Genomic DNA, 22,478 nt, shown 5'->3' on the forward strand with positions numbered 1-22,478 from the left:
GCTTATTTAGCCACTCTGAACTAAAAGTGCTTGGTAGCAAGTACTAGTATTCTTCTTTGAACTTTTTTTTGAAGAAGTATTGTAAATAAAATTGCTAGAAAATATGAATAGCTTATAGAAAATAAAATATATTTTTAGAATTTATACTGAATATGAAATAATTCAACAGATTCTTACTTATCGCAATACTATGGGAAAAATATTAATTAAAAATAATAATAAAATCTATTAAATTCACTTGCTTGTTTTTCAATTATATATATATTTTTTAAAAACATACTTTTAGTTGAAATTATTTTAACCACATTAGGTTTATGAAGATAACGTGTATAATTTTAATTTTAAACAAATTTCCAAGATGCATACCAATATGTTCCGCAATAGATTCCAAAGATCCTCTAGAACGTTCAGAATCAGTGAGTGATTTCCAACTTTTGGATGTTTCAGACCTAAAAAGAAGTTTCGAATAGATCACTCACACATGTACTTAAAGATATTTTAAACGTTCTGAAAATATTGTACACTGCACAGAATTAACAAAATAAAACAAGGAGAAAACATAGCAGTCTTTTTTTAAAAAAATATTTAATTCAGAGATTTGAATGTTGAATCCCCCCCAAATAGTTATATCTGCCACCCCAAAGGAAGGTTTGGCATTGGGAACTAGAGCTAATAGGATTTTGTTTACAGTTCTTTCTCAATCTGAGATTGGTTACCATATCAGAAAACTGATTAATTTTAAGTCCCGCTGACTTAAGTCCCATTGACTCCTGGGCAGTGAATAGCAAAATATCTGTCAATGAGAATGTGATTTTGAGAAATCATATTGACCTGGCATGTATTGCTAAAATTGGATTTTGAAAGGAAAAACATACCCAACTTATTCAAGTTATTTGCAGCAACATAGGATTGATGGGCAAGGAAGTAATCTCTGAATATTTTTAAAAAATTTAATTATAAAATTTATTGGCCTCCCATATTACCATAAGGTTACTCTGAGTGGTTACAGACAAAAAAACCATTTGCATTAAAACCTGAATAAATTAAAACCACAGAATAAAACACACGGAGAGGGTGGCAACAGAATGGGTTACTCAATCAACCACATCCATCGTGCTTTTCCCCACACTGGGACCCCAGGCCAACTGGTAGAGCCAGGTCTTTAGGCCCTTACAAAAGGATAGGAGGGCTGGGGACAACCTCACATCAGAGAAGTAAGATGTTCCAGAGGGCAGGAGCAACAGCAGAGAAGGCCCTTCTCCTGGACCTGCTAGAATAATTGGACTGACGGGACCCACAGCATGCCAGCACCAGTGGGACAGGCCAATCCCAGCGGGGTTAGATAGTCCCTCAAGTAACCTGGATCCATGCCATTAAGAGTTTTAAAGGTGATCACCAGCACCTTGTATTGTACCTGCAAGCAGACCAGCAGCCAATGAAGCTTGCAGAGCAGTGGTGTTACAGGGGCCATTCTTGGGGCCACCAAACTGCCTGCACTACTGCATTCTGCACCAACTGTTCCTGTGAATGCTCTTCAAGGGTAGCCTCATGTAGAGCACATTACAATAGTCCAACCATGAGATGACTAGGGACTACATGATAATAATCTATATTTTCCAAATTTTCATACAATAATACTTGACATTACTCTCATTAATAAATTGGTGGCAGCCTCTGCAGTAAACTGCAATGGTATTGAAATGGTAACATCAACATATAGATATTGCTTTTATGCAGTTGCAGCTCAGTGTCTAACACATCAAGATTTTTCTTTTTTTAGCATGAGCTTTGTGCATGACTTTATGATTTTGAATACTACAGTCTAGTGCAAGATTTTGTCCATTTTACTACAGTGTTAAAATATTCATTTTGATAATTTTTTCTTTATAAATATATTAATGAATACGTGTTAAGGATTATTAATTAAGCCACTATTAATTTATAATACTCTCTTTCCTCTGGAACATGTTTTTCTGTATACAAAATTACATACCAAAAAATTACTTGGTCAGTCTCTTTTTAATATGAATTCATCCAAATAGTTCTTTTGATCAGCATCTCAGATTCTTAAATATGCATGCATATAAGATAGTTTTCTCCCTTTGAAAGAGATACAAATCTTTTGTAGACTGCTAAAGGCCATCATGCATTAACTTTAAGCAATTACTTTACCTATGAAGTGGTGGGGGTTTGAGTTTTGGTTTCTCAGTAACTGAAGATGGAGTTTTGATTTGAGGTTTAGCTGTTGGTGTTGTCTCAAAATCCTCATTCAATTCTTCTTCCGTTTTCTTGATGAATTCATCATAAGTCTAATGACGTAAAAAATAAGGTATTAGGAAGACCCGAACATTACCTTATTCTTTATTAAATTTGTTTTCAAGTGTTAATCTTACTGAAAATTGAAATTTGGAACTGTGTGTGTTTGCATGTGTAAGATATACAAATGTTTTATGGTTATTATATAATTTAACCTATGACGATATTTTTATTTTGTTTTTGGTCAATATTGTTATATTACTATCAATATCAAAGCAAATTCAAAAGGAAAAAATATTCATAGAAAATGAGGCAAAAGAAAACATGGGAATATCAATATGTAACAGATACACACTTTCTATTTAACATTTCTTTCAAATTAATTCTTACCTCTAACTGTTTGATCAAACTTGCCTCTTGAGCTTTAAGTTTCTCTTTGAGCCTCTTCTTCTGTTCTTTTTTCAGTCTATAAACAACAGACTTTTTTTTCCGCACTTCATTTTTCAGAGCCCAGATTCGACTTTCAATGTCACTTTGATCAGATGTAGTTTCTAAAAAAGAAAAATATAGTTTCCAAATATATATATATATTTGCATGCTAGAACAGCCACATAAACCCATTTTATCTAATCACTGTTAAGAATCCAATCTCAACCATAATTACAATAAAATTATATCTTATTTATTAAAAACAGAACTAAAACAGAACTTCTAAATTTAAGTGACATGTAAACTAAAGTGATAAAAATGATTTGTTCCTTTTACCCATTCCTATCCTTTCTCTACAATCTTTCTGATGAGCGCTCTTGCCTTTTTCATTTCCCAAATCAAAAATTGGTGGAAAATTGCAAATATGTTATATTTAGTGCTGTAATCTACATAGAATTCAAGCTCCATCAATTCCAATGAAAAACTGAAACTCATTAAAAATAATTTAAAAAGGATAGAAAAGGAAGTTGAAACTGTAAAACTTACCTGATTGGGTCATAGATAAAGACTCATCAGACCAACTATATGAGATATCCTGCGATTTTGTAGATGACAGCTGCTTTCCTCCAGACTTCTGTGTTTGTTTATTTGACTCTTGCTTTGATAGAGATACACTGCTTTTGCAAGAAGACTATGTCAAGATGAAAAAAAGAGTAAATAAGGAAATATATTACACACACACACACACCCCTCACACTAATTACAAGCATGGACTGATTCTGATTTCTGCCTTCTCAAGCAGGGGAGGCCAACTAATTAGGGAAATCTTGGATACTGGACACAAAATGGCAAGCCTCTGATGCCCTCTCAGATACCAAGCAAGGGTTTCAAAATGATGCTTGTCTATGTCATATGCTGCTAGAAGGAGAGACTTTCTGAATTTCTGGTTTTTCAAGATATCTGTTTAATCCTGTTACGTCTGGGACTGAACATATGTCTATGTTCTTTCTTTTTTTTAAAGGTTGTACAGAACGATAAGAATCATTCCTAGAGTATCTTTTCTATGGCTGGAAATAGTTAATATATATCTGATAATATTTCCCATATTCTAATCATAAGCTTGCAGTTCTGAAGCGGAAAGAATTTCTCCCCTGGAATTGTTCCAGAATCAAAGCTAAGGCATGGGCCTTTTCTCCAGTACTCTTTGATCGGGGACGCAATGGCTCAGCAATTAAAGATGCTGAGCTTGTGGGCTAGAGCTGACAACCAGGGTTAGAGACCTGAGCGCTGTGCAATGAAGTGAGCTCCTGCCCACCTAGCAGCTTGAAAGCCTGCAAATATGAGTGGATTAATAAGTATCACTTTGGTAGGAAGGTAACAGTGTTCTGTGCACCTTTGGCATATAGCCATGCTGGCCATATGAACACAGAAAATGTCTTTGGACAAAATATGGCTCCCTCGGCTAAGAAATAGAGAGGAACACTACGACCTAGAGCCAGTCATGACTAGACAGGAAAATCTTTCCCTTTAATCTGAAAAACACCTTGACTACATGCCCAGAAAAATTGATACATTCATTTAGTTCAAGGATACAATAACACTGGAAGAAGTGACATATGACCTATTTTCACATGACTGCTGAAGCATCTCTATGGTCACATGATCAAAATTTATGTGCTTGGCAAGCATTTGTAACAGATTTATTGTCCCAGGGTCATGTGATTATCATTTGTAATCATTCCATTGGTTTACGACAATCAAAGTGTATAGGGGAAGTCAAATTCACTCAGCCACTGCATGATTCAGTTAATAATTGCAGTGATTATCTTAGTAATGGGGGGGGGGGGAGATAGTAAAATACAGCATAATTCACTTAACAATTGCCTTGCTTAGCAACGGAAATATTGAGTTCAATTGTAGTCATAAGTTGTGGATTACTTATAGTTTCATTTCATCTATACCTAAAACACTGTTATGTTTTGAACTAGATCTAAGAAGACCTGAAGAAAACTGAAATACAAAGAAATAAATAAAATGAAGGCAATAAATATAAAATAATATGAAAATCATAGAGAAAAGGTATTGAATAGATGAAAATCTTGAAAAGCGAAGAAAATGGGGGGAAATAAAGAAAAGTTTAAGCTAAAGAGAAGGTAGGCAAAAGGTTTGGAGTTCTATTTCTACATGGTGGATTAAGGAGCAAAATGGGTACTGTAAGTCTTGGGTCTCTTTTAGGCATTCAGTTTTACCTGTGAAAAAACGTGAACCTCTGTCCCAAGTTGGGCCCTGTCCCTACCCTTTTTTCAAATATAGCCCTGAAATGCCAACTTGACACTTGAAGATAATGAATTTTCTGTGCTCCTTGAATAAAGTTTTGAATATTAAAATGCCTGAAAGTTATCCTTGGTACCCTCAATTTCACACTTAAGATTACTTCCATCTGCTTAAGATTTTCATCATGGGTAGTAAATCAACAAAATCTCAAGTTCTCTCACGTTCTCATTTAAAAATTGACCTCCAGTAGCTCTCTCCTAATAGTACTCAAAACACTTCAAGACTGTGGCCCTAAAATCTGAAGTCAAACTATGGGAACAATTTTTTGCTTTTTAGTAAAAAGGGCAGAAAACAATAAAATAGTATTTATGTGTCTGATAGCACTAACGCTTAGATTTATATACCACTCATGGTGTTTTACAGAACTTTCTGAGTGGTTTACAAAAATCGGCCTGTTCCCCCCAACAATCTAGGTCCTCATTTTACTAATCTCGGAAGGATGGAAGGCTGAATCAACCTTGAGCTGCTCAGAATTGAACTCCTGGCAGTGAGCACAGTCAGCCTTCAATACTGCTTTCTAACCATAGTGCCAGATGTATTAACCCTATTTACTAAGAAGAAAAAAGCGGGGGGGAAGGGGGGAAAAAACTTTTCCCCAAGTATAAAAAAGCGCTAAAATCTAGCTCTTCAGAGACATTATTATGGGTATTTCTCAACTTATGACTATTTGTTTGACCCTTACAACTGTTGCAGCATCTCCACAGATGTTCATGATTTGGGCGTTTGGCAACTGACATGTACATACAATGGTTTTAGAGTGATCATCATTTACAACCTTCACAGGAGGCTTCTGACAAGCAAAGTCAATGGGGGAAGCCAAATTCATTTGGTGACTGTATGGCAAAAATGTATGGCTTGGCAAAAATGTATAACTCATTTAATAACACCATTGTTTAACAATGGAAGTTCTGGTGCCAAGTTTGGTCATAAGTCAAAGACCATCTGTAAGCCTCTTCAACAGGGTTTTAGAGGCTGAAAAAATAGTTTAGGATGATCCCATTCACAATATGTTGTCTAGTCCTGCTAGTGACAAAAGTCACCACCTTTTCATCCTTTTAGTCAGGTTTAGTGTTGTATAAGAAATAATTTCATCTCCTTTATCCATCCAGTCTTAAATTATATAGATTATGTAACATGGTATTCGGAGATTAGGTCACCTTTCCTATTTACCTAACAACAGAGAAAACTCCTTTAGCCCTCATTCAGTGAAGCTGAGAAGTAAACTAGAAAAAGTGTGACTTGTGAGTGCATCTCTTCCACCTTTTAACAGTATATTTAATACATTTTTAACAAAATTAGCATGTTGTGTTACAATAAATATACACTGAACATTACTTTTATGTGTTCTAGAAGTGGTTGGAATTAAGAATAAATACTTCCCCCCCCCTTTTAAAGAAAAGGTATCTTCAGACATTTTATCTGACTTATTTACTAATGTAATATAATATTCAAATTAAACCTTTAACTTAATTTCAAAGAATGTCAAATGGGTAATCAAATTCACTTACAGGTTTTCCAGGAGAAACAGCAGATTCCGGTTCTTGTGTATAAACTATTTCTTCAGTTACTGTGTGATCTAGGCTTCCAGGCTCTCCTTGAATCTCAGAAACCTGTGATGGAATGGACTCAACAACTAGATTGCTCAATTCTTCTGGGACTGAGCTTTCACTATTTAGACGAGAACAAGGTGGCATTGGAGAGTCTCCTTCACTGGCTGTCTCTGAGAGAGAGAAAATGGAAAATGATCAATTGTTCAAAAACTCCCAGTATTTCACTGACAAGCTTTTAAAAACATTTTGATACAGGCTTAGAGTCATACTAAAAATTAAGAACACACCACTGAACTTTTTGACTTTTAAAATTTATTTTAACATGCAGTATTTTATCTTAATTTCCACAATTGATAAAGGGGATAACAAATATCATCTGCTACTTACATTTTGCAGTCCATTGTATAAATCAAGGGTCTTCAAACTTGGCAGTTTTAAGACTTGTGGACTTCAACCCCCAGAATTCCTGAGCTAACATGACTGGAGGAAGAATTCTGGGAGTTGAAGTCCACAAATCTTAAAGCTGTTCAATTTGAAGACCCCGGTATAAATAAACACAAAAGCAAATTTCACCTCTGGAAAAAATAGATACACTCCTACATGCAAATAATTAGAACATTGTTAGAGAATAATTGGGAAGAGCCTGTTTTATTTAAACCTCAGATATTTAGTTTGATTTGCAGTTTTTTTTATGAAGTTTGTGTTTAGATTGAAAGGGTTTTCTGAGGCCTTCAAAATATATTCAGAAAGGTTATAGAAGTCCCTGAGATTAGATAGAGATCTCCAAACAACTGGACTTCAATCATTCCACTGCGAAGATGATCATCTAACAGTTGAGATGTTCAGAAAAAAACTTCACTTTTTCATATGATCATGTATCAGAATATATTGAAAATTTTAGCGAAACACATTGCTATATTATTTTACCTATTATTTATTTGCTTTTTATATTGAAAATTTATCTCTCTTTTAAGTAGAACTGTTTGACAAAAATACTAAGCCAAAAACAATCAGTTAAAAATCTGCAATATGTATGATGTTTGAATGCAGCTTTTGGAACACAATCAGGTCCTGAATACATGAAAACTTTTTTTCTGAAATGAAATCTTACTTTGCACAGGTACTTTTGTTGAACAAAATAGCTTGGATAAGCCAAACCTTTTCCACATAATGAGAACATTTCTAATAGCAAGATTTAGAGCAGGGGTCAACAAACCACGGGCCACGGGCCAAATCTGGCCTGCCACTTCTTTTTATAGCCCGCAGGCTAAGAATAAATGGGCAGATGGGCAGCAGATTGCTGGAACCAAGCCTCAGCTGAACTCCCACGATGAGGGATGGGAATGAGGATGGAGGGCCCTAGGCAGTGGGCAGAAGCCTATCATTGGACCACGCTTTCCAATGTCTGCTCTGCCCATGAAAGCAGAGGTAGGGGAAGGGAATCTGGCCCGTTAAAGAAAAAGTTTGCCAACTTTTAATTAGAGTTCCAACAAGTTAAAGGTTATAGTTTCTACCTTTTTGATCAGATTTCTGATCTCCTGCTCCTTTTTTATTTGCTTTTGTTTTGTGCAGCTCTTTTTCCCAAGCAGCTAGCGCTTGTTTTTCTATCTGACGTATCTCTGCTTCTTCTGCATCTAAACGTTGCTTCCATTGCAGCAGCTCCTCTGCATACTGACGCCGCTGCATCAGTTTTTGCTCTCGCTTGGTCAAGAACCTGATGAAGAAACAGGGGAAACTGTTCACTGTTGTCCTGAGATATAAATATTTGAACTTCTGTTATGCTGTTTGGTAAAAGTGTTTTACTCGTACTGCTGCTGTGAATAAGAATGTGAGCCTGATTTTTTTTTTTTTGGTTACAACCCCCCACAACTCTGAAAAAACACACACACACCCTAACTATACATGAAGTTCTTAAACTGCCTCTTCTCTTCAAGGAAGATTTTCGGTCTAAATATTTAAGCAGTACCACTAGAAAGCAGCATTAAGAATACCAGAATTCTGAAAATTAATTCTAGATCAATTTAGAAAGCAAGCTTCAGGGGTTATCATTTAGCAATGGAGATTTTATTCATCCTCAAAACTGGGTGTTTTCTAAACTAATATAAAAATCAGGACATACTTCCCAGTAACAACTATAAATTAGAAACCGCACATCAGGCTCTCTTTCTAGGTACCTTCCCCATTATACCCATTATAGTGGTTTCCCTTCTCCTAAGTTGTACTGAACTGATTTTCATCCACCTACAGCAATACAATGCTTTCCACTGTTTCATGTGACTTAAGCAACAAAGTAATTACTCTGAAATGGTGTATTATGAACAAGGTATTAAAAATGCAAGTTAATGACAATATAAATATAATCTAACTGGCAAAGGATAGTAAGTTAATGCATTACAAATAAATATAGCACATTTATAATACAGTCTGAATCTTTTAAGAAAAAAGAAAAATGAAAAAAAATTCAAAAGTACCTCCCTTTGGTATTTTAAATCATTTTAAATAGTATCTTAAAACTTGCCATCAAAGAAAGTCACATTATCTAATGCTATGGTCTCTGATAACTGGGACAGAGATTGCAAAAGGAGAATTAAGTGAATTTAAATACATATGTGTAAATTAATGAATATAGGATTTTCTACCAATGTTTCTAATCATCATCTAATCCTAGGATTGACTAACCCTACATCATTATCCTTAATTTTCAAAGAACTGACCAAGGAAGTCAGTTGGGGGCTAAGACCCTTATGAAGTAAAAGTGATGAATAGTCACCATCGAGCCATATCCAATTTAAATGAAACTACCAGTATAATTAAGGTTATATGAGGTTAAGACATAGTCAAGTGTACTAGACCCTTGTATTCCCTAAGAGATGAGCTCTCTGTTAAAGTCACCACCTGCTACCTTATTTAGTATTCCTAACAAACTACCCATTATGGTCATAAGTTGTGATGGTTGTAAAACAGATCATCATATCACTGGACTCATTTTATAACCCTTTTCAGTTGTAAAGTAAATGCTGTGCTCATTAAGCAAACCCATTATTTGCTATGGACTGATTTTGCCGAAAACTTGAAGTAAATGCTGAGTTTAGCAAAAAATATCCCAAATCAGGGTCATATGATGATGTGATGCTGCAAACAGCCAAAAATGTGGGTTGGTTGCTGAGTGCACTCATGTGACTGTGTGGGACAGGGGCTGTTGGGAAATTGGAACCAGGTCTTAAGTACCTTCTGCGTGGTCCATTTTAACTTCGGTCAGTTGCTAAGTGACTGTTTGTAAGTTGAGGGCTATATGTAAAACACTATTCACAGGCTGATTCTAAACAGCATAGTTTCTGTCTAAAACAGAAAGGCTTGCTTATGTAATGATGATAATGATGATGTGAAAATGATTTCTGAGATTGAATATCAGAGCATTATATGTAGCTAAAATTTCTGCCAAATCTAAGCTTTCCATCAGGAGCTCTCATAATTCAAGGAACTAGTTTGAGGCTAATAAATACTGAAATATTCTAATGAACCATAGCACAATCTGAAATCAACCTCATCTCCAATGCTTTTTAAAAACTCAAATAACTTAAAGCAGTAAAATACAGCAATTAGACAATTGAGGATACAACTTGGTATCAAATTATACTACAAAATATAAGTGTACACTTCTGCTACTTTGTTGGCTAGATTTGGATGCTTCAGTGAGGTCAGATAACTAAACAGTTCAACTGGAACCCAATATTTCCAACTCTTAAAGATTCAAGTACAGAGATAACATGAAAACAAGACAAAGACAAGTATGTTTTATATATGGTAATTTTCACATGCAAACATCTTATTAGCTTTTCATGTCTGTTAACCAAGAAATTTCATGTTCTATATATCTTCAACTTAGACACAGGAGAGGGATCTGATAGAAAAAAACTTTCACATAATTATCACTATTTTTCAGTCTTTTTCAAAGAGATACAATACTTTGCCATTTTGTCTTATGATAATGATTTAAGACTTCATCTAGTTATGTGTAGCAAAGGTGAATACAAGCATTCTTTTCTTGGCTACTTAGAACTCCTTTTCCTATATAAGAATTTGTCTACAATAAACTGTTGGGTTAAGTCACTGACAAAATTTATGGGGCCTGCTGCCAGACCAGAAATATTCTTGCAAAAAAACCAAAACCAAACAACCTCTCCAACGATGTACAAAATGTCAGATACTTTTCTTTGTAATATTATTTTATTGCAATAAATGTGATTAGAGTTGGGGCAGGCAGCAAAAAGAGATCTATTAGCACATAGACCAGGGGTGTCAAACTCAACTTCATTGAGGGCCGCATCAGGGTTGTGTTTGACCTTGGGGGGCTGGGGTAGGCGTGGCCAGTTCGACATCACTTGTGTTAGGGGCGACTGTGGTGCCACAAGCACTCTGCCAGTGAAAATGGGCTCCCAAACTCCTTTTTCAGCTGCGACGGCCTCCTGCCATCTTCTGCCAGCGAAAATGAGCATGGGAGGGCCATCTGCGGCCCTTCCAAGCTTGGTTTTTGCTGGCAGTGGCTCCATGGGCCGGTCCTTTGCTGTTTCCAGGGCAGTCCTGCGGGCCAGATCTGAGTACCCTGAGGCTGTATTCGGCCCCTGGGCCTTGAGTTTGACACCCCTGACATAGACACTTCACTTGGGCTCATTTAGGATCCAAGACATAAAGCAGCTTATTAAATATAGATTTATATTTTACTATTCTATAGTAATCGCTCCCAAATCAGAAGTGATCCCAATCCTTACTCTCTTCGTTTATTTACTATGAAGTGCTCCAAACTTCCTTCCTCTCCTTTCTAAATACAAATAAAAATCTTAAGTTTTATTATTGATTAATTACTACAATATCTATTTCCACTACAAATACAAGACATAATTCTGCAAATTCTTGCAGAAAAATGCTTAAAACATTCCAGTAGTTTGTACAGCTTACCACTGGTTTTTAAAGAAAAATGAAAGCAGTACCTCAGATTTTCCACATTCACTAAAAATAGAAAGTCTGAATGCTAGAGAAGTATGTTATAAAGTCTCAAAAACTGCTAAAGTAATTAACTATCAAGAACAAAGGAAATAGGTTCAAAATCTATGTAGTTCTAGCCTTTTCTTCCACACTAAGCTAACAATTTTCTCTCTATTCTCTTCTCTATTTCTTATATCATACGAACTCATGAAAACACTCCAAGTTATTACTGAATTAATTATTACTCAATTACTGAAAACAACAACAAAAATATTCTGAATTCTGACCTGAATTCATTTCTATGGATTTGAATTCTTGGGAAAGATGAATTTCTACTGTTATGGCCTCGTACAAAGCCAATTTTTAAAAAACCAATTTAAAAGATGAAAGATGCAATTGTATAATTTTGTGCTGCACGTAGTTAAAGCAATCAAAACAGATTTTCCTAACAAATAGGACCCTAAAAGGCAAATTAATTTTCAAGTCCTTTGTCTAAAGTTCACTTTTCCAAAACTGTTTTGTGCATGATCATAGAATCACACTACCATAAGACTAGAAGAAACTTTGGAGGTCTCCACATTCAACCCCCTGCCTAGGACAGGAGGAATCTATATACTATTCTGGACAAATGGTTGTCTAAAACTTTTCTTGAAAATTTCAATGATGTAGCACCTACAACTCCAGGGAGCAAATTGTTACTGTTAAGAAGTTCCTCCTCATTTCCAGGTTGAGCCTCCCTCTGACAAGCACCCACCCATTGTTTCTTGTCCTGCTCTCAGGTACTATGGATAATGAATTGATGCCCTATTCTCTGTGACAACCCTTCAAGTATTGGAAGACTGCTATCATGTCTTCCCAGATTCTTCTCTTAATTAAGCTAGCTGTTCATTGTATGATTTAGCCTCCAAATCCATTATCATCTTTGTTGCTCTATTTAACTGGTTAGAGATTGTCAGCTATTTATGCAGAAATCCCTAACTTTATACAGGGGAGAAAGAGTTCTAAAAGAACTCCTAATCATTTCAAATTGAACAGGGCATGCTCAATCAAAGAATCTACCATTGAAAAAGGTAGAAAGTTACCTGACCAATTGGTTGTAGATATACAGCTGGAATTTGGGATGGAGGTTGGGAAAACAGACACTGAGAGAAGCCCAGTGGTGAGACGTAAAGACAGAGAAGAAGTAGTGAACAGGAGAGCAGTGTCTACAAAATAAGGAGGAAGAGTTTTAAGCCGATAGCAACAGAAACAGACAGAAAGCAAGAGCAGGAAAAGGTCTAGCAGAGTTTTAAATGAATCTCAAGTGTCAAACATCATCATCCATCAACAAGTAGACTCTTTCAAACTGCAACAGAAAATAAGCATCACTTAAATTCTTGTTCCAATTGGTTCCTGTTTCTTATACTATCAACTCTACTTTATTATGGTATAATGCTATAGATAATTCTCCAGTTGCTTAAAGAACTACATTTAAGGGCAATTCCAATTATTTATTTAATAGTGCATTTTAAAAAGCTTATTACACTAGTTTAATTAATTACGCCAAGTTTTCATGTTGTGTTGTATTTATTGTATTTATATCAATAGCAGCAACACTTAGACATATACTGACTGCTTCACAGCGTTTTTACAGCCCTCTCTAAGCGGTTTACAGAGTCAGTATATTGCCTCCAACAATCTGGGTCCTCATTTTACCAATTTTGGAATGAGCCTGTGTTCAACTATTGTAAGCTCAACGAACAAAATCCAAAAATCAAACAAAAACAGTTTTAGCTCGTAAGATTGCTTAGTTTTTAAAAGGCCCAAATCTTTATGTAAACTTGAGTTTATAAGCTGTCATTTTGCTTCCATTTTCATATATTGCTTTGTAGCAAACAGCATTTTATTAAATGCCTAACCAGAAAATAGCAAAAATTTAGGAAAACAAATAACCAAAAAAGTTTTTAGAGCACAGAAGCCTCTGCTAGCGAAAGTCAGTTAAGAATTTACAAAGATAACATCAAAACTAATATCAAAAGAGATTAATTCTTTGACACAGCATGCTCCTATCCACATGCAAACTGTTCAATAGCCTTTTTGTCTTCATTATCCAAAGATCAATTATGGTACTCCCCAGAATCTCTATTAGTCAAAATCTTATTGGAGGAATCATTATTCAATTCATCCTCACTATTTAATATTTTTTAAAAGCTATGCTAATTTTTTATATATTCTTCCCAAACTAATATAATATCCTACCTAATTCTGCATTACTTAGTATTTATAACTGTATCTTGCTCTCTATCCTCACTAAATGCATGTTCAAAAGCTTTGCTAAATTGAAATACTGGCAATACATTTCTTTTAACAAGCAGAGGGTAACTGCTGTCCTTCCATAATCTTAAAAACTAGAGAGATTACTTTTACCACCATATTATTTTTCTTCTATTATAAACTGAGATACTTAAATTGTGACTAAGTCCCAAGCTCTTAAGATATTACGAAAGTCATAGAATTTTCGTGTTTTCAAAATAGTTTCTTGAAGGATTGTGAAAAATTGATAACAATTTGAATTCTACTATTGAAACACAGAAATATATACGAAAGTCCTATATGTATTATAAAATACCATGCAATAAATGATTTTTTTGTGTGTTTTATGATTGAATCTTTCACTATTACATTTAATAGCTATCTCACACAGTGTTACATTTTTCTTTTGTTGTGAAGGAAATATTAGTTGTGCATTTTTTACTATGGAGAGATGCTTATTACTACAAAAACCATTTCCCCCCCAAAATTGGGAAAATTTAGCTCAATATACAGCTTCAAAGTCCAATATTCTATAATAGGAATCCATTTTTCTCCTGATGAAGTCAAATTTTCAGGCATAAGAATATATTTTGATTGAAGATAATTCAAAAAGAAAAGCAACTTTTTAAAAAGCTATATACAAACATTACATTAAGGCAAGCATTCTGCATTAAAGTAATAAAATTGTGTGTATAAAATTCCTGTCTAGCTGCTGCACCAGTTACAAGAAAGGGCACATACATAGATTCAATGATAGTACATATGCTTTGCCTGCAGAAAGCCCCACGTTCATTTTCTACCATTACCAGTTAACATTATTTCAGGTATCAGGAACATTACTTTTTCACACCTATTCATGATGGAAAGGCAGTCTGGATATTCAATTTGTTAATATATTCAAGCTACCAAACCACCATTAAGACTAAGCTGAAATTCCACAATAGCTGTTGGAAGCCATTTCTATTAGGAATAAAAATACAAATTACTTCTCATCCATTCGACTCCGCATTTTCTTTAATTTCTGCATGATACTACTTGTCTCAGAACTGGAAATGGAGGAAGGGCTATAGGCCTCTGCGTCAGTTGGCTGAGGACTTGAGCAATGTGTTTGCTTTTTATCATCTTCAGTGCGGTGTTCCTAAAACAAAGAAACAAATAGAAATCACTTGTCAGATGAACACTGTACTAGTTTTTATATTTGCCACGTGTTCAAATGAGGCAATGTAAATTTTCTTCAGATTTCTGCAGAAGAGTTATTTCTAATGCTAATAAAAAGGTTGAGAGTTATCAAGATAGGAAACCGAGAACTGTAACTTTTTATAAATACTATTAAACCAGAGGTTTTTGATTCTTGTTCCCTAGATTAACTTTCAATGCAGACTCCATGGGACAAAGTCTGATATACTTTGTTTTCGAATTTTCTTTATAACTAATCCTCATTTAACCACAGTAATTGGGACTGAAATTTTTATTGCCAGGCAATGTGATCATAAAGTACAATGTCAAATGATCATGCTCCTTAGCAACAATAGTTCTGAAAGTATCTTTTATCATTGTTAAATAATGACTATGTGGGTCATTAAATGGGAACCTCATATAACTGAAAGCTCCGTCTTTCTACCAGCTTCCCCACTAATTTTGGCAGGGGGAAGCTGGCAGTAAATGTCACAATAATATGAACATGCAATGGTCAGCAATCTGGGCCCGTTGCTCACTGCAGTCATGTGATGGCAGAGACACTGTGACAGGTGGAACGTCAAACATCAGTCCTAAGTACCACACTTTCAGCAGTACTGCAAGTTTGAACAGTCATTGAATAAATGGCCCTTAATAAATGGCCACTTATATTTTATATTGTATTTTTTGAAAAACAGAAATTTTAACTTCTAAAATCTTAGAAGGGAATAGCTTTTTAAAAAATAAAATTTGCTGGTAACCAAAATACATATGTAGATTGAAAATGATGATGTCATATCACTTTCATAATTAGGTTTCTTGTATCAATTATACACACAATACAACCAACATTAAGATTATCCCCAAATCTAAGATTATTACAGCTACAATTGCTACATTAAGAAAAATGAAGTTCATTTATTCTTTGTATCTTAAGAATGTCACAAATTTTATTCTTCAAATGAAATGTTGTTTCATTTGACAAAGTCAACTGGATGAATAAAATAAGCATATTAATTGCATTCTAACTTATCACCTTGCTTTCTCCTGCAGACTTGAGTTTTTCCTGTAATTTAATAGTGGTTTGGCGTATTCGTTCAATTTCTTCCTGCTGTTTAAGAATAAGTTGCCTTTCTTTCCGTGCTGCCTTATTAGCTTCCTGAAGGCGCTTAATTTCTGCCTTTATAGGGAACAGGATAAAACAATAACAAAAAAAATGAGCTGTTATTTCCTCACCAGTTTACCTGTTAAATATCCTTAGTTTTTCATGTGCCACACTTTACAATTTTCTGCTTGTTGCTTTTATCCCAAGTTTATTAGAAGTTTATCCAAATCCCCAAAGAACTCTCCACTCTCTCCTTCTACTTTATATACTGTCATTTTATTAATTTTGTTTTTACTTCTATCTGTAACCTTCTTTCTAAAAATGAAAATATTCTCTCGCTTTTCCCATACCAATTTCTCTTACACACTATTTAGAACTTACTATGAATTTGATTTCTCCCTCTTTATTCTGTTTTCTGAATTCTGTGTATCACTATCTTTGCTGATGTTATTTTTAAAACTGTTTTCCTATGACATGTTATAGCAACAGAAATTCATTAATTTCTTAAAATTAAAATTCAGAATCCTCAGCTTTCAATTTTCTTTAATCTCTGATTTTCAATTTTCTTGTTTGTTTACTTCAGATCCAAAGCTTGTGAGCAGGCACAACATCTACTGAAGCCTGTTTGCCACCAAATAGTAGTAGCAGTTTGCTTCAGGAAATTCCCTTGCAAAGGGCAATTTTCCTGTGTGGCTTTTTAAAAAAAGGTTAATTAAGAACTTTCCTTCACATCCCTGTGGTAGTTATGATTAGTGTTGAGGTGGGGAATAATATTCCCTATATTTTTTTCTGTATCTGAGTATTATCTGTTTGCTTTCTATAAAATAATTTGTCCTGTTTTGTGGGTGTAAATGTATGATTTGGCACAAAGACTGAAATGTTCCCTACCTTTGCGCTAATATTCTTGGACAGGTGACTAGCCACAAATGACTCCATTGCTAAGCAAAGCCGTCATTAGGTGGAAGATCATCTTTCTGCATCACTTAGGAATGGCAGTATCAATAGTTCTGGTTGTGATCAGGACTACACAGTCATGAGGTTAGTACCTCATACTTCTCTTGCACACCTCTACTTCAGTTCCCACTTATCTCTCTCCCATCTCTGCCTTTCTGGTCTTTCTTGCACTCTGTAACCACTTACATGAAGGCCGTGCATGAAAAATGAGCAGGGTCTGGGTGCATTTCATCAGCAGCAGGAGGAAGATGGCAAAAATCAGCTGGGGATAGCAGGGGTATGTACTGAAGTGCAAGGCAGCCAAAAGGAAAGGAGAGAGAGATGGAGAGATAGGAGCATGGGTAGAAATGAAGTGCATGTTGCAGCCTCCCCACCCTGAGGCACCCTGTGCTCTGCTTCCTGCTTCTCAGCACTAGTTAACTACTGCAAGAAGACCATAGAGACTGACTACCAACAATAGCGTGACGAAGCAGCAAGAATGGAAGATGCACTGAAATAGCTGCAAGAAATACAGTTTGCCCACAAGCAAGGACTAGTGGGGCCACAAAATAGACCAAGTAAAAGAAAATGAAGAAGTTAAAGTACTCTGGGATTTCAGACTTCAAACAGACAAACACCTGCCACATAACACCCAGACGTAACAATTTCAATAAGACAAGACAAAAAGAAAAGTCTGGATAGTGGACAATGAGTACTTGGAGACAGCAGAAGAGAAGAGAAAGACCTAGAGAAAATCACAAAGTATAAAGACCTGAAAATAGAAGTAGAAGAACTGTGGCAATGGAAAGCAAAAATAGCACCAATAGGTGCCTTGGGTGCAATCCCAGGACATCTGGAGCACAATTTGAACACCATCAGCACTGATAACATCACCATCAGTCAATTGCAAAAAGCTTATATCTTGCGACCATACTTTTAACACCATCAAAGAACAAAATCTCTCTAACCCAGGGTCCTTGGAAAGGACTCAGCAAGTGAATCAAAATGCCAAAGCCAATCTAAACATCAGGCTGATTATGAAACTAAACATAATAGAAATATAAGCAGCCTACAAGTATCTGGGCATTTTATAGTTGGATAACTTGAAGTATGGGTAAGTTAAAAATGCAATTAGTAAAGAATACGTCCAAAGAGTGAGAAAATTGCCAGACACAATTAAACAGTTGAAACACCATCAAAGCCATCAATATCTGCACATTAATAACTGTTGGAGTTATTAACTGGATATAAGCTCATCTGGACAATTTGGATTGAAGAAAAAAAAGCCATGTGACTATTCACTATGCATGACATTCTTCTAGTGATATTGATAGATTATATCTGCCTTGTAGAAGTGGAGGCAGAGGTTCATTTCAAGTCAAATATACTGTCAAAGAAAAAAAAAGCTTGCATTGGCTGATTAAGTAAAACACAGCCCAGAACAAGGATTGATGCAAGTAAAAAACTTACAGAAACAAAATGTGACTGTTGAAATAATGCAATTATATACATTCTGAATGCTGGCAAGGAAAAGCTTAAAGCTTAATTACATGCTTAATTTCTACAAAGACTTGAGGGCAAAGTAGATAAAGATAAAACCTGGCAAAGGCTTATCACTGGAACATTAAAAAAACAGAACTGAGCTCTTGATTTTGGCTGCTCAAGAGCAAGCTAATGCAATCAAAGGTAGAACTGAAAAATGATCAAATGATTCAAAGTGCAAATTGTGCAAAGAGGCAGAAAATAATTGTCTGTAATGATATAGGACTTCCTTCCCAAGCAGGGCCAGAAGAACTCTAAAGTCCCTTCCAACCTTGTTATTCTGTTAAAAATGTAGATCATATACTCAGTTTATGTGTAAGAAGATCACATAAACTAATTATAAACAATGACATAACACAGTCACCAAAATGAGTCACTGGAACATCTGTAAAAATGAAAAACTGATTGGAATATATAGCTGAAAATAGTAGTAAAAAATGAGTAGATTAAAATATTGTGGGATCTCCAAATATAAATGAATAAAGTCCAAAGGCACATAACACATAAATTTAACTGTGGTTGAAAAGAATAAAATATGGACAACTGATGTGGCAATATTAGGGGGAACAGAAGACAAAGAACTGGAGAAGATCATAAAGCATCCTAATCCGAAAACCGAAGTTGAAAGATTATGGAAAAAACCAGCCCTGATGGTCCCAATGGTTATTAACATGTTGGGTGCTGAAGCAAAAAATCTTGGAGGTATATTGACAACATTTCCAGCTACAGTTACAAAAGGCCACACTAGTTGAATCTGCACATACTGTACTTTGATATATTATGATATTCTAGGTTCTTGGGAAGAATTCAATGAACATGAAGGTCAATACTAGCTAAAGAATGGGCAGTTGTGATTTCATATGGTTGTTCATATAATAATTTACAGTTCATATAATAATTTAATTTTGGGTTGCCACAGCACATAGCCTTCACTTTTAGAATAATACTTGCTCAATTATTCTATCAAAACTGGCACTTTATGGATCAAAATTGACATTTTCTCACTATTTATTTTATAATAAATGGCCTACAGCCAGTACTGTATATCATCCTACATAGTAAATTTAAGTAAGAGAAAATATGTTATGTATTCACATAAATGTCAATTCAAATTATTAATTAAGGTCTACTGACATTAATATTTATTTAAATAAATACATATGACATTAGTACAAACTATTACAAGTTACTCCAAGTATCCCAGAACCAGCCTCTTGGCAATCATTGTTTTATATGTCGATACACTAAATAAAACACAAGATAAGGTAGTATTTTGGATCAACATTAGGTCAACCCCACCCCCAATAAATCTATTGTAAATCTTAATAAACCCGTTATTTGTACTGATAGTTGCACTAATTATGACTTTAAATATTATGACTTTCAGAATATTTGCATACCCAATTAACAACCTGTTTAAGAATTAACTGAGTCAGAACTACCTCAAAGTAAAAATACAATCATGTGAACTCCAGCTCTTGGTGAGAGCATCTATTCTAATTTCTTGACAGGATGAAAAAAGTGCTTTGAAGGGATTTGTTTCCTATCCAATCTAGTCTACATCTCTGGAATTCTTGGGAGATCCTCTGTCCAAGTTCTAACAATGGCCAGTCCCATTTACCTTCTAAGAATAGCAAGACTATCCAGGTACTCCCACCTATGAGGCAGTTCAAAGCAGGGGTTGCCAACCTTTTGGACCACAGGAACCACCAAACGCATAATTTTAGATCCCAGGGACCACTAACTGGTTCCGTGGGCATGGCCTAATTTGTGGGTGTGGTTTGGTGGTCATGTGACTGGCTGAGCATGGCTTGTATGTAAATATTATAAATATTTATATAAATATTGAATTTTTTTTATAAAAAAGAGCTACTCTTACCCAAAATCAGGCAAAGCAGGCAGGCAGATTGAGTTGCTCACAGAATCACAGATTCATTCAGAGATCTATCTGCCATTGGCTAGATCAGTCTGTCACATAAAATTTGCTTGCAAGCAAACTCATAAAATTTGCTAGCAAGCAAACTCAAAAAATTAACTCACAACACACAATGCATGTAAATATTGATTTTTTTATTTAAAAAAAGAGCAACTTTTACCCAAAATCAGGCAATGCTGGCAGACTGAGTTGCTCACAGAATCATTCAGTGATCTATCTATCTGCCATTGGCTAGCTCAGTCTCTCAAATTTGCTTGCCGTGAGTCTGCACTGAATTTGCTTGCAAGCAAACCTTCAGTCCTAAGGGAAGTTCGGCTGTACTTAAAAGCAGAGCCAAAGATCTAAAGACTAGCTAGAAAGCAAGAAATCCAACCACTTCCTGCTTCCTAACTAATCTATATCTCCTGGCACAGAACAGATGATGGTCGGAAAAAGGAAAATTTTAGCAGGCAGGTTTGCTGGGTAAGGAGTGAGTGGGCGGGGAGGATTCCCGCGGGCCATGTGGGCGGCGCAGCCTTGTGTTTCTGCGCAGCCTTGTGTTTCTGCGCAGCCTGGATTAATTGCTTTCGGGGGATGCTCTGGGGGTGAGATTTCTCTGCGGCCCACCAGAATTTTCTCGCGGCCCACTGGTTGGTGACTGTTGGTTCAAAACATTAAACGTAAAAATAGTGTTTACCTTCTCTTGCTGAAGTTTAAGAAGCAGGCCACGTTGTTTTTTCCGGATAGGTGGCATTTTATCATCTTCTCCTTTATCTCGTAAATGTCTAAAAATAAGTAGCAAAAAAATTTCTTCCACTTCTGTATTGAATTATTTGCCCTCATTTTTGGGGACCTTTTGCTTTTCGTTATAGTTTTACGCTATTGATAAAACACAGGAGTTTTATCTCCATGTCAGCAAATGCATAAGGAAATTTGGAAGCTATTCAATATTTGTTTAAAAAACAGATGTGAAGTGGGTGAGATAATTAAATATATGATACTATTTTTAGGGCATGCCAAATACTTTCAATTTCTAAACATTAGGGGTGATCAAAAGTTGTGACATGACTTGGGGATTGTAAAAATATTTTGGTTAGATGTGCTTGGTAAGTAATTACACAAATATCGTAACTTTTTAACATTATGTTTGTTTCATATATTATAGGAAAAGTATAAGTAATTGAAGAAGCAAAACTGCATTTGAATGATCTTTTAAAAAAAGATTTCATTTAAGAAAATAACCTCATTATGATGTAATGTATAAAGTCATAAATACAAAGATGGGGATGGGTAGGAGTACAAACCAAACAAAATTAAAGACATCATGATCATATTAAAATTACAAAGAACTCTCCTTTGCTTGCTACCTCTTTCATGGCATTCATGAAACATTTGTAATAAGAATTTAATATAAATCAAAAAAGCCTAAAATCCTGAGAATGGGCAAAACTCTTGGCTATGTTATACATTGTGGGGTTTCCAGCTTTACCGTTTCTGGTGTTCTAGCCAAGCTAGTTCAGCCTTAGTCTTCTCTTTAAGTGCCTTTTCACGTAATCGGAGCAGTGAAGATTGGTGAGCAGCTCTCATTTCTTCTTCTCTCATGTACTGCCGTACCATTTCCATTGTAAATTTAGAAAAACTGTCTTGCCCTGCTGAAAATGGCAGGTTCAGCTCCTGATGAAAAAATTAAATAAAAAATGTTTTTCCTATAATTCACAATCTCTTTACTGGGGCAAACTGTTGACGTTCCAAACTGTTGATGCAGTTTTATACTAATCGTTACCAGATTTCCACTGTTGCTATAAAGAAATACTGTTTTCTACAGTGCAGATAAATGAATATTTTATGTATAAGGTATGTTCATTTATTCATTTAATAAATTTATATGTGAGACTTGAGACAAGCAGCAACAGAATAACAGACAAGAGCATTAACAAAGTTGCAGTTGAGGTGGAAGAGGACA

The 22,478-nt window shown here is 35.3% G+C and overlaps 1 protein-coding gene across 3 annotated transcripts in view; it reads right to left on the reverse strand.

The window, feature by feature from the left end:
- Positions 1 to 22,478, reverse strand: part of CEP350 (centrosomal protein 350) — a 91,920-nt gene that overhangs the window by 12,442 nt on the left and 57,000 nt on the right. For 2 of the 3 annotated variants that reach the window (XM_087930450.1, XM_087930449.1), the window contains exons 24-34: positions 22,005 to 22,189; positions 21,213 to 21,300; positions 16,057 to 16,200; positions 14,831 to 14,982; positions 12,635 to 12,757; positions 8,084 to 8,283; positions 6,528 to 6,739; positions 3,232 to 3,376; positions 2,647 to 2,807; positions 2,173 to 2,309; positions 367 to 449 (exon numbers count right to left, since the gene is read on the reverse strand). In XM_087930450.1, the coding sequence (XP_087786576.1) occupies positions 367 to 449; positions 2,173 to 2,309; positions 2,647 to 2,807; positions 3,232 to 3,376; positions 6,528 to 6,739; positions 8,084 to 8,283; positions 12,635 to 12,757; positions 14,831 to 14,982; positions 16,057 to 16,200; positions 21,213 to 21,300; positions 22,005 to 22,189 (1,630 nt within the window). The remainder of the gene's footprint in view (positions 1 to 366; positions 450 to 2,172; positions 2,310 to 2,646; positions 2,808 to 3,231; positions 3,377 to 6,527; positions 6,740 to 8,083; positions 8,284 to 12,634; positions 12,758 to 14,830; positions 14,983 to 16,056; positions 16,201 to 21,212; positions 21,301 to 22,004; positions 22,190 to 22,478) is intronic. The other variant, XM_087930451.1, reaches the window with a different exon arrangement.

Source organism: Pseudonaja textilis, chromosome 3, assembly GCF_049901715.1.
Source record: "Pseudonaja textilis isolate UNSWEBS1 chromosome 3, rPseTex1.2, whole genome shotgun sequence".
NCBI lineage: Eukaryota > Metazoa > Chordata > Lepidosauria > Squamata > Elapidae > Pseudonaja > Pseudonaja textilis.